Raw genomic sequence first — 12,247 nt, 5'->3', positions numbered from 1 at the left:
GCGACACGCCAAGGTTTTGAGCAAGTGCTAACATTCTTCTTATCAGATCCAGTGCTCTGTCCCAATGACTCAAGGGAATCAGCTCACTGATCGGAATGCTAGTTGCTGGAGCCATCTTCATACGATCTGGAGGCTACCTGGGTATTCAGCTTTTCACCAGACTATATTTTATGGCGATGTTTACGTTCCTTGTCGCTTTGCGCATCATTCGTGGGGGAACAGTGTGGAGTGCTAAATTGTGATTGCATCCTCATAGAATAACGTGTGGAAAATTTGGCTGTTTGGTTGGCTTCGTTCAGAGGCTTAATGTCATGGAAAGAAATCCCTCTCGGAAAACATGGCAGAGATGATGCGAGTGGATGTAGGCTCGAGGTAGCATGCATAGACACAAGAGGATCGTGAAAGAGATCCATTATAAGTAGTTGTCGGTGGGCCTCTTGGTCACAGTATTTGCATTGGAGCAGATATGGATCTGGGTATAATGCACCTTATAATAGGTGTCAAGAATAGGAAAAGAGTCAACCTTATACACACTGTCCTTAGCCCTGGTCTAAACCTGATCTGCGCCTCCGGCATCTGACCCTATGCCCAAGGCCCGGATAGGCCCCAACAATCTTTGCAGTCGCTAAGCGAACGTTTTTCAATACAGCAGAAGCTTCTCTCAAATCTCCTACTGTACAATTTAGTGCCTAACCCTCATATCAAGGCGACAAGACCACGGCCATCTCCATCGTTGAGTCGTACAAAGCCTGTCTCAACGATTTCCGGTCTTGACGTTGACAAGACCGTTAACCGAATTTTAGCTCTCTCATCACACGCATTTTCCCAAGTATCCTTGAGAAGTTCAGGTCCTTGACCGTCGACCTGCGCTACAGTAAAGGAGGTTTCTTCTCCACAGAGCTTCAGAAGTCCAGGGTCGGAAGCGATGTCTTCGTCAGAAAGCTCCTCTACATCGTCCTGCCGTGTTAGGTTGCAAATCATGTAGAAATTCCCCGCCGATCCCGATTCAAGGATCTCCAATGCGAGAACAAACCCAGTATCATCCCAATGTCTCCCTGCAAGCGATGCGTCCAGGTGCCCATCGTTGATGCGAGTAGACATAATTCTTCCTGCAAACGGATTCAGTCACAACCATATTAGAGTCGACGGCGTTACTAACCAAGTTGGGCAAACAGCAATGTTTGCTTCTCACTGCCACGGGCGGAATCATACTGAGCTCCTAGGATATTATTGGAGTTGACAGCGGTTAGATCGTGCGCGTCCAGGCTTGCGGCGTCAGCTTCTCTGGGTATCATGACCATGCTGTCCGCGTGCAACGATAGCAAGAACCTTTGGTAGCGGCCCAGAGGAATATAATTCGCGCCGCGCTTAAGGTCGTTACAGGAGAGTCTCGAGTTGACCAGGCTAAGAGCCTCGCCTCCGCTTATCCAGTTAGCCGTTGCCAGCTGGGTTCTGAAGTCAACATTCGACATTGCTGCAAACTCATCAAAGTTGAAGTATGTGGTGGTCTTGAAATAGACGTTGGTCCATTCAAAGAAAGCTTTCGCCTCTTCAAAATTGGCGAGTTCCTTCCAAAGCATGTCCATGGCCACTGCCGTACTCCCAGCACCGTTGATGCGATACCTTTGGTATCTTGATAACAGGCGCCTAAACTTGATTTCGTCAGGGGTTGAGGCCGATTTCGAAGAGGTTGGCAATGGTTCTGATGTTCCGGTGGCTGCAGAGGGGGAGGGCTGCCGAGCAGGACCGGCCGAGCCGGTCGCGAATCCTGAATCATTCGAACCGAGGCTCGATGGGTTATTGCTACTAGGCGTGCCCATCGTGGGGAGATGTGTATTTCGCCCCTATATTGAGAGGTACTCGAGGGATTTGGAATGTTTTGCTCCGAGAGCTGCACCGAGTGTGTCAAAGTGATGTGCTTAACGAGTCTGGCTAGGCAATCGTTGATAAACTACCAAAATTGCTGTCAGACAGCAGACACGAGACCAGCGGCGAGTCGGTCTTACGGTTTGATGCCGGGGTCTAATGCCGTGGAATGATGATAATGATGTATCCCGTGAATCAGGAAATGGGAAATTGGATCAGCTAGTAGGCTCCTCTTTAATCTCCATGTCTTGTGTGTTTTCGGCGATCAGCTCGTCGGGCGAGGGATTTCCGAGATGCCGGGTTACGGCCTAAGGCATCCGTCGGGCCGGGACCTTCCGTCTGACAGCATATACAGTTGAACAGACGCCGGCTTTCAAGTTTCGCCTGTCCACCATCTGCCTCGTTGAATTGCTTTTTTGCCCAAGGCGTCTGTCTACCTTGTTCCAAGTTTCCATCACTGGCTTGGTCTCGTGTGTGGGTGCGAATTCATAGTGGCCCACCAAAAGCTCTAGAAGCGCACTTGTCTGCCTTGGCCTTTCGTCCTTCGCCTTTAAAGAGCACCCCGCCCACCATGGCAGATGGGACACCGTTGGAGCCCGTTGTGGCCAATCCTACTAGCGATCCGTTTGTTGGCATATGGGCTTCGTTCTCTTTAATCTGTGAACAGGCGGGCGTCAGCCCCAACAAGGACGCGCTGGGGCATCTCTCTCAACTTGGTATGTATAACTGGATAGCTTCGCCCCAGCGCGCCTGTCTGTTTACGGTACAGACCTTCAGGAACTCCTGTCTAGTGTTCTATCGGTGTTGCAAAACCTTCCTCAAGCCCAGAGCAAGTATAAACTGGTGGGCCTTCGGATTGCCGTTCGGCAGCTTCAGATTAGTCTCGAGGAGGACCCCTTTGGCTTTGATCCTGATCGCGTTAAAGATCTCCTCAAGACAGTCTTCGCCGATAACCCAGACTATGGCCTTCTTTGGGATCAAGCCGCGTCTTGCTCACAGCCACCCGATAATAAGACTAGGGGCGCTATTCCTGAGGATAGCCGCCAGTTCTTCCTGAAGCAGTTACCTTCAGTCGAGCAAGACCATCACCTGAATCGTTGGAAGAGGTTGACCAAAGATTTCTTCCACAGCCTGGAATATCCTCGTTTTGATACCAAGAAGAGCATTGAAGACCTTCTCAAAGACGACAAAAACCTACGGCTGAAGTGCGCCAAATGGGCCATTCCTGTCTGCATGGTGCTCAGGCAACTCGCTACCGAGATGCGGATGGCAGTCGAATTGGTAGAATCTGGCAAGTGGGAGGAAAGTGTCGTCATCGATGCCCTGGAAAAGCTTCGCTTCTCAATTGACGACTTCTACGGGCCTCTTGCGAGAATTTTAGCCGACTACTGCCGTGCAAATAAAGGCGAGAAATACAGTAACAGCATCAAGCTCGAGTCGCCAGACCGTCTTGAGACCTTTGGCCAAGTTGGTAAACTTTGCATTCAGAGTATAACTGATGCGGAGATGGCTTTCGGGCACTTGGTTCTCCATTGGGGAAAGGAAAGGGATTGCTTAGATGGATCGCCGCTAAACTTGAAGTCCTCGAGTTTGTTCGCAGCCTTCGTAGCCGCCCCAGCCGCCAGCAAGGTGCCTGCCGCTACTTTCACGGAACTGGTTATTCGGCAGCAGGTTGGTGTCCAGAGGAGGTCCATCGTCACTACCCTGGATGGGAAGAACATGGTGCCGTCAACTAAGCATATCTGTATGTCCTGTGTCCCTATGATTCATGCTCGAGCTAACCTTCTACCAGCGGCCCTTCTATCAGCACTGAAGGAGAAGAGATCCAAATATCCCTTGGCTGCCAATTCTGGGGTTCCACGCACTTTGACAATCGTCCTGGACAAACAGACGGGGATTGCAACGACTGGGGCAACCAAACCAGCGTATCACGACGACTTCCCGTTGTTGAAAAGCGTCGCGAAGCAAATCCATGACCTTAGGCTCGGTGGGACCTTTCGCCAGGCTATCCATCTCTGCAGTGACAACGTGGCACAGCTAGTCGAGGAGGCCTTAAAAAAGACGGCGGGACAGAAAACTCCGGATCTGGGTGACGATTTAGTGGACAGCATCTATTCGGAGTTTATGACTGCCACGAAGGAGGCTACCGAACTGGTAAGGAAGGAGAGGAAGGAGAGAAAGAGCAAACCAGGTCCAGCTCCCAAACCAGGTTCAGCTCCGAAGCTGCCATTGCAGGAGTGGTACTCTCATTGGATTTCGTCATTCTCAGCCCCTCGCTCAGAGGGGTATAGGGCGATACCCGGACCTGGGAATACCGTGTTCTGCTGGGCCATCAGGTCCAATTCTTTCGAACACCATCCGCCGTGCCTACGATGCCAGCGTATCTATTCTCAATGGAGTTTATACGGCAGGCCTGATGACGTCGAGAGCAAAAGAACTGCTCTGGAGAACTTGCACGCACGCGACGCACTTGGGTATAACGCAACGAACGATACCTGCACATACTGCGCGGAGTCTGTGGCGGCGGCTAAGGTCTACCTTCTTCGCAATGCACGGTTATCTCTAGAGGAAATAGGGTAGCTTGAAATGGATAGTTTACATGAAGCATTTTTCTTAGTTCGAGATGCCTTCAGGACTGTTTGGGTTAAACCAGTGCTTGCGCGTTGGGTTCCGGTGTAAATGATCATTGGTACGGTTAGGCTCATGGCCAGGAGGGTGGGCCAGGCATGTGTTGGCAGAAGACATTTTCCATTCAATCTTCCCACTGCAAATGCCATGCTCCGTTGACCGCTCCGAAGGCGAGATTTTGCGATTCCCCAAAGTGCGCACCGAGTCGTAGTTTACAAGGCGATGGTAGACGAAGCGTCGAGCCAGAGCCAACTCCTCATCCCGGCCGGACCGGATCCCTCCGTCTGACATGATCTGAAAACTACGTTACTAAGGCCGTAATTGTCACCAATTCAATTAGCCTAGATTGGCATCATTTGATCGTACATTTCGCTGTGTGAGACGCACCCGACCCAGGCCGTCAGACCCCTATTACGGAGTCACGAGGTTTGACAGCACGTGGAGCTCGCTGTAGCTTAGTCATGGCCACGCCTGATTAGATTTAGCAGCTTCAATTCAACCCTTTCTTCGCCTCTCGCAGGCCAGGTTGAGAACCCAAATCTCGAGAGTCATGGCACTGTAAGCATTCGGGTGTAACAAGATATGTGGCACATTGTTTGCAATGGCAATGTTTGGTGCTGCGCAATCTCGCATCGACAGGGAGCGTGATGATTTTAAAGAGACCATACGCAATCGCGAAGACGACATCCGCCGGCTCGCCTCCTCCCATCATGACGAGGCCTTACCTTGCGCATTCTTTCAGCCGTCTAAGCACGACAACTATATAGCACGCGGGTCTTTCAATATCTGCTTCTTTGTCCAATTCTGCTCTGGTGAGAGGTGGGTTGTTCAAATACCCCTACGACCATGCCTGGCAATCTCACTACAGAGCAAAGTAGACAGTGAGGTTGCGACTATGTCGTAAGCTTTCATCTCCCCTGTGCTCCTACTCATATTAATTGGTTCTAGCCTCATTGCAGAAAGGACAAGCATTCCCATCCCCAGGGTTCTCGCGTACTCATGCAATGAGACAGCCGACCCATTGTCAACATTTATTATCATGGAATATGTTGGAGGCGAAAAGCTCTCGGCAGAACGATTAAAGCACGCGACGGAAACACAGAAGAAGAATCTCTACACATCCCTCGCCAGCGTCTACATACAGCTCCGGCGGCTGGAATTTCCCGCTATAGGTCGACTTGCCCGATGTACCAAAGGGGAGTTTGAGGTTTCGAATCAAGCTTTGACTGTGGACACGAATGGTCTTCAGCTTGAGGGTTTGAACTCATTTGCCACGCAATCATCTTATCATGACAAGAGGGATGTGTTGATATCAGCAAATGAATATATAGCCATGAGGCTACAAATCAGCTGGAATGCATTCCTGAAAAGTCGGACCAGTATTGAACACGGCATGGGCGCTAATGTTCTCTATCATCAACACCTTTTCCATCAACACGCGAAGAAATGGGCAAATCCAACCCTCGACCTAGGTCCATTCGTCCTGGTCCACGGAGATCTAGGGCCCCAGAACCTCATGGTCGACGACGGCCTGAGAATCACCGCCGTAATTGATTGGGAATGGAGTCGTGTGGTGCCCATTCAGTTCTTCACTCCCCCGTTATGGCTCACCTGTCGAGATACGGTTTCCCTTTCTGCACCCAGCACATACAAACTCTACCTGATGAAGGGATTGTCAGATTTCCTCCGTGTTGTTGAAGCCCGGGAGCTGGATATGTTTCAAGATGACTTGCTCTTCAGAGAGTGGAACACTCGAAAGGAAGACGGCAGGCCCCTTGTGGCCAATGCTTTAGAGAATTGGACCGATATTGACTGGTTCGCCTCTCGGTATTTAAGCCAGGGGAAGGATGATGACGTGGACAAACATGTCAAGGCCTTCATCGAGGCTGATCCAATCCGTGGGTCTATTGTTCGAATGAAGGAGGACGATGCTGTCGCATATGAGGCGGAGCTCCAGCAGCTCAAGGATGACGAGCCTAGATACGATTCGAGCAGCGAAAGCCAGAGTATTGCGGGCAAACTTCTACGCTATCGGACTGGTATTTCAAGCATGGCCGCTGCTTTTCTGCCATCAAAGCACACTAAATTGTGGACGGTACAAAGCACACCTATGGTTGCAGTGGCAAGTGTGGTTGTTCTTGGTGGACTCTTAATAGGAAAACGGATGGTGGCTGCCCCCAATCTTCTAGCTCGCTAATTTCTTCTTAGATCTTGTCTTGCCCCTGCTTCAGCTCTACGACCTTCGGTTCCAACGCGTCGACTTCCTCCTCAGAAGACCGTGACTACTCTTTAATATTTCTTAACCACTTAGATTCTGGCAGCTTTCAACTCCTTATCCACTAAGATCAATACAGCTGCATCAAATGCATTAGCCACCTTATAATAAAGCCGCTCAACCTCCACAGTATCAAAAGTGGTCCCTGTATAAGCTGTCCGCCTTCCACCGGAAAGAACAGTATGTCGCGTAGGTTCCAAGCCAGCCCCTCAAGGCCCTTGAATGCGGGAGAGAACTCAGAAACAATGGCCCGAAAATTTTCCTCCGCTACATCTTCAACCTTGCTCTGTGCCGCATCTTGGAAACTTCCCGCTTGCCAGCGTTGAAGGCGACTTTTCGAGGGAAGTCGCTTATGGCCTCCGCAGATGGCAATCCACAAGAAGACGTAGAGGAAGGATTCCAAGTCGTGACGATATGTATGTGGCTTGCGCTGAAGCAAATCGATCGCCATAAAGGCCTTGGTCCCAATTAGCTCCTCCGGATTTCGCGGACCAGTGGCTAGGTCCATGCCCAAGTCGAGATCTGACACATCCAGTATAGGCCATCATTACACTACGCATTAGCGGAGTGTTCATTCCACTTTTGCCGTAGCTGTCTGGTGCGACAAGATCTATTAATATACCCCGAGGTCCTCCTTCCACTACCCTGTCGCGAATGATAGTGTTATCCTTGGATATATCTTGGTGGAGTATCTTCCCGTCCAAGTAGAGGGAACGATGCGCCTTGACAGCATCACGGCAGGCCTCAATACACTCCAAAACATGATGGAATTTATCTAACGGGTGTCCGAGGGGGGAGACGACCAGACAGCCGAGGGTTCGAGTATCGAATGGTGAATGAGTTCCATGCCGGACACGCTCGAGGCCAGTTGGTGCAACCTCTTCGGTGTAGGCGATAACACCGTGACACTCACCCGCGCCTGCACTCGTGAGCATGGGTGGTGCCGATTCTCTGGTGGTTGTAGTGGCAGGTCGAAATTCTCGGGGAACACCGAATCGCAGGCCTTGGCGGAGATTTGTGATGGTGTCGACCTCTTGGTGGCCAAAAATCTGCACCACTCCCCAAACCTTGCGTCTTTTGACTAGTCGTAAGACTTCCTCTTCCGAGCTTCGGGCCTCCGACCTCCAGGAAAACTTGACTACAAACTCCCATCCCTCAGAGTCTGGTCTTTTCGCCTTGTAGCAAATAGGAGCCTGGCTTACGAGCCTTCGGGGGAACGCAATCGGTTCCTGTTCGAGGCAGAGTCTGCTCGGCTCAAGCTCTTCATCAGCCCTGAACGTGATATAATTGCCTCCATCGTCGCCTTTTTCGATGATTGTGTTGATTCCGAGCTCTCTGTCGGTCATTCTCAGGTATCCGGTGACGATGGCGACGAGGCGATCCGAGTTTTTGCGTGCGTCAAATGGCTTGCAGCTGTACAAGCCGGCGCTGTCGAACACCCAAAGCTCCAATGTGGAACCAAAGATGAGAAAACCGTGAAGAAAGAGGCGTGTCGGCTGGCTGGTGAATACCTCTCGCGCGTGTTCGCAGAGACGCAGAAGTCCTTGAGGATAATCACTGCCGTCATGCTCCTGAAGTTGTCCAATAACCTGAACATCGGCCCAGGTGTAATCTGTAGCTTCACGGCCGGAACCAGAGGGGACAAGAAAGAGCTGCGAAATGTGCTGACCGGAGTGGCCTGGTGTTCTAGGTGGATAAGATAGGAAGATGCTGCGTTTGGCAGGGAAATCCGACTGGGTGTCTAGGAAAATGTCACCCAAAGGAGAGTGAGGAGAAAGTTTGGGTGCGGTTTCGGCAGCGGCTTGGGCAACTATCTCCGCGGAGCCTGGCCACAATTGACACTGGAAGTACTTTTCGAAGAAGCCTTCGACGGCGCAGTGGATGCGGCCATTGATTTCGCCGAGGATGTCGTGATGTAGCTGCGCTTGAGCTTTCTCATCGAGGGTGTCACCTAAGCCGAGACTTTTGGCCGTAGCTGCTGACATGGCCATGGTGGCCGTCGAAGGCACCGTTGCAGTTGCCCGACGTGACTCTGTTGAATTTGATGGTGATTGAAGCGGCGCAATTGAGAATCATGGCAGAGTCAACAAACGACCTTGAGGTTCAGGTCATAGATGAAGAGAGTTTCATTTGGGGGAGTAGAGGATGCAGGTTATCACGTGTGTGGCTGATTTCTGTAGGCGACCACATCATCCGATACTCTGGCCCGAAACATACCATAAAAGTCCGCTATGGCACCTCTAAAGGATACATTCGTGTCTTCCGCCGAGTACAATAGGCTCCTAGCCCAAGGCATCGCTGGACTCGGACATTTTGTCCTCATCAGGAGCGCGGCGGCGCTTTGCAGGACCATTGTCAACTTCTCGATGTCTTCGTTTCGAACCAGCCCCGCCTGCTGCCATGGCTTCTAAAACGTAGCGCCGATGGAGTATGAGAAAATCGGCGACGGCTTCTGGCTTCCCTGGAATGCCAAAGATTCGCCATGGGCCAGGAATGAGGACTTAAATATTGCGAGTCACAAGGGTCTCCCGAGGGAGTTTAGTATCCAGCGACACCCTCCTTAGCCGATTTTTTAATGTTTGCGATATAGACAAAATGTTTAGATAAGACAACAGGCTTGACACTGATAAGCTTCGCCCGGCATGATCTTATCACCAACTTCTATAAGGAACCAGAGTTAACCCATACTAAATGTTGGGGATATCTGGCCGCCTGCAGAGCCAGACTATCTTTTTTGAGAGAAAGGGGAGTCTCGCATAACAGCAATTAATATTTTCGTGTAATGATATAGGAGACGGCCAGACTGAGCTAGATCTTCTGCAAAGAGGTTAAATGGTGTGAATTGAGACTCGTGACCGTGCGTCAACATGCTCAGCACAGTGACGTGAAGTTTATCGGCAGACTCCAAGATAGAGTAGGCCGACAAGACGAAACAACCTAGCGGGGATGATATCCAAGGGACGACGGGCGATCCCTGAAGCTCCGAGTCAGGGACCATAGTACAATGCATAGAGCCTTTTAGGATAGAGAAGAGGATAGGCTGGAACTACGAACTGGGCAAGGGAGCAATCATTAGGGACACTAGGCCTTAGAGCAAAGTATTATTATCTAAAGAGTGAAACAAATAAATACAAACTGATGTCCCTGCTGATACTCTATCTAGACGATCTGGTGGTGGATGCTTTATTGACGAGCAGAATATCGAGGCACAGGGCTATTCCTTTCTTAGCCGACGACAGTATCATTCCACTTCCTGCGAGAGCTATACTATGTCGTTTGTACTCCTCCTTGTGCTCGCTATAGTTGGCGGTGATTTATCGGCGACCCCAGCCTCTTTTAAAATCTGCCTATAACGTGTATGATAGGCGAGCGCGCAGTCGGGCCGAGCGCGCACTTATACTGTACAGCTAAAAATAAGAATTTTAGATTTTCTAAAATAGGCTATATAATTACTAGCCTTTTAAAAAAGTATATTTACATATTCTATTAAAAAAGTCATTATATAATATTTTTTAAAAGCTTTTTAAAAAATTATTTACTATATTATCTATAAAAATAGAAAAAAAAAACAGTGCGAATAAGATTTTTCTTAATAACTTTATACAAGAATTTTTAAAAGTTTCTAGAGAATTCTTTTATATAACCTTAATTCTAATTAACCTAATTTAAAGATTTTAGCTATTTTAAGCTTAGTATGAATTTTAAATAATTTTTTAAAAATTGCGATTTAAGGTGAAAAGTTTAATTGCGCGCTCGGCCCGACTGCGCGCTCGCCTATCATACACGTTACCGGTTGCGTTCACTTTGGTAATCGTCTCGCTCGCGTGTCAACTGCTGAATCTACGCCTAAATCCGCAGCCGCTTATCCTAATGATGGAGCTGGCGGCATATATGGTTGCCCGCGGTGGTCGTGGTAGATGCGACGATCCTGAAATGCGCCGCCGATCTGGGTTGCACTCAAAGCGGAAAAAATCGATTAAGCTGTAAGCCAATCATCTATTTCCAGTTGCGCTGACCATGGAACCCTCAGGCAATGTAAACAGGACTCTGCCGCTCCAGGTCTGATGCTTAGGTAGCATACCAGCCTGAGCAAGCTTACTCTGCGAATTTGAGGGCAGCTGTGCGGAGTTTAAGTCATGAGGAGGTCCCGTCACAACCGCCAAATGCTCCAAAGGTGGTTTCACGGACAGCGTGGCGGGATCTGACGTGCCAGGATCAAAGATAAAGACGTTTCGTCGCTCCATGCTACGGTAGCCTTTTATGCTGATCAAGACAAATAGACGTCGTTGTTGTCACTAGCACAGCCTTATATAAAAGTGTTGCTGCCATCTAGAACCTTCCACAACCCCACTCCAGCTCCACCCAAACCCTCTCCACAGTGCGGGCAAGCGATTGGGCGGAGATTCGTAAAGAGGAAGGAAAAGACATCTCTCGAATTGTTACATTTCTAGAATCTTCAGTGACCACTGATCTGCCGCCATGCAAGAGGGTGTACAAGGAGTCTTTCACAAGGATCATTTGAGTCCTAAAATAGCTGTTGGATCCTTCAGGAGCCGAAAACGGCCACCGTCGTAGCCGCTCCAGAATCAGCACATCCATAATTCGCTAACTCAGAAGTAGGGACCAGGTTTTCAGAACAGCTCTTTGCTTTACGCTCTGCGCTCACTTAGGCCGGATGCTTATCGACAGGCCAACACTCCTTTCACCAAGCATATCTGCCTCTTGTAACCAAACATCATCACCAGCAAGAAAGGAATTTTTGAAACAACAGCCATTTATAGCGCCGCAACACCGCTCCAAAAGGTCAATTGATAGCCCAGTGTCTGCCGCATCACCCAGTGCGATTTAGGCATCATGGCGACCCCGTGGCCCCAGGATGAAGTCTGGCCCACCGACTACTGAGAGTACGCTACAAATTTAAGCAAATATCTTTTAGAGAGCGCTGTTAAGTATCGACAATAGAAATAACTAACCCCTCGCACCTTATAGGGTTAAAATCGCGCCTATTAAAGTGCTTTCTATTATTATCAAATTACAGAGTAACGTATATGATAAGCGAGCTGGCTGGATAAGCAAGCTGGCCACCCGCCCGTGCCCACAACATATTTTACTTTCAATCTGCCATTTCTCTACCAAAAACTATAGAAACTCTTAGCAAAGAGAACCAAATAGTCCTGGCTATTAAAGCTATCTAAAAGGACCCCCAGCTAAGTGCATAAGTAGCAGCTAGGATCTACAATATCAGTTATTTAACGCTTAGCACTTATCTTAAGAGAATAACTCCTCGATATAATAGTATATTCAATTTATATAAATTTATAGATTTAGAGGAGAAGATAATTATTAAATATATTCTTAATCTAGATTTATAATTATTTTCTCTCTGGCTTTATAATATAAAAGATATAGCTAATTAACTGCTTGCTAACTATAATATACCTCCAGTTAGTAAGTACTAGACTTTAAATTTTATTAAAT

The 12,247-nt window shown here is 49.0% G+C and overlaps 4 protein-coding genes across 4 annotated transcripts; 1 reads left to right on the top strand and 3 right to left on the bottom strand.

Annotated features, from left to right (window-relative positions):
• Window positions 1–474: 474 nt before the first annotated feature.
• On the bottom strand, window positions 475–2,079 carry BGZ61DRAFT_593942 (uncharacterized protein). Its single transcript, XM_046256815.1, has 2 exons — window positions 1,160–2,079; window positions 475–1,109 (listed from the first exon to the last, which is right to left on the bottom strand). The coding sequence occupies exons 1-2, from the start codon at window positions 1,818–1,820 to the stop codon at window positions 697–699; spliced, it is 1,074 nt and encodes a 357-aa protein (XP_046095732.1). The 5' UTR covers window positions 1,821–2,079; the 3' UTR covers window positions 475–696.
• Window positions 2,080–3,317: 1,238 nt separating this feature from the next.
• BGZ61DRAFT_465098 (uncharacterized protein) lies at window positions 3,318–3,774 on the bottom strand. The gene is made up of 2 exons (XM_046247536.1): window positions 3,659–3,774; window positions 3,318–3,610 (listed from the first exon to the last, which is right to left on the bottom strand). Exon 2 carries the CDS (start codon window positions 3,585–3,587, stop codon window positions 3,351–3,353), a length of 237 nt encoding a protein of 78 aa, XP_046095731.1. The 5' UTR covers window positions 3,588–3,610; window positions 3,659–3,774; the 3' UTR covers window positions 3,318–3,350.
• A 1,255-nt stretch (window positions 3,775–5,029) lies between these two features.
• BGZ61DRAFT_566598 (phosphotransferase enzyme family protein) lies at window positions 5,030–6,691 on the top strand (the record flags this gene model as incomplete). The annotated part of the gene is made up of 2 exons (XM_046255933.1): window positions 5,030–5,394; window positions 5,443–6,691. Exons 1-2 carry the CDS (start codon window positions 5,096–5,098, stop codon window positions 6,689–6,691), a joined length of 1,548 nt encoding a protein of 515 aa, XP_046095730.1. The 5' UTR covers window positions 5,030–5,095.
• A 253-nt stretch (window positions 6,692–6,944) lies between these two features.
• BGZ61DRAFT_307043 (uncharacterized protein) lies at window positions 6,945–8,685 on the bottom strand (the record flags this gene model as incomplete). Its single annotated transcript, XM_046238750.1, has 2 exons — window positions 6,945–7,267; window positions 7,350–8,685. Coding segments are annotated over 2 exons (1,659 nt in total), but the record flags the coding sequence as incomplete, so codon positions are not given.
• Window positions 8,686–12,247: the final 3,562 nt, after the last annotated feature.

This window comes from Ilyonectria robusta (genome assembly GCF_021365365.1).
Source record: "Ilyonectria robusta strain PMI_751 chromosome Unknown BGZ61scaffold_40, whole genome shotgun sequence".
Classification (NCBI taxonomy): Eukaryota; Fungi; Ascomycota; class Sordariomycetes; order Hypocreales; family Nectriaceae; genus Ilyonectria; species Ilyonectria robusta.
Note: the sequence above shows the minus strand (reverse complement) of the source record. Positions and strands in the feature narration are given on the sequence as shown.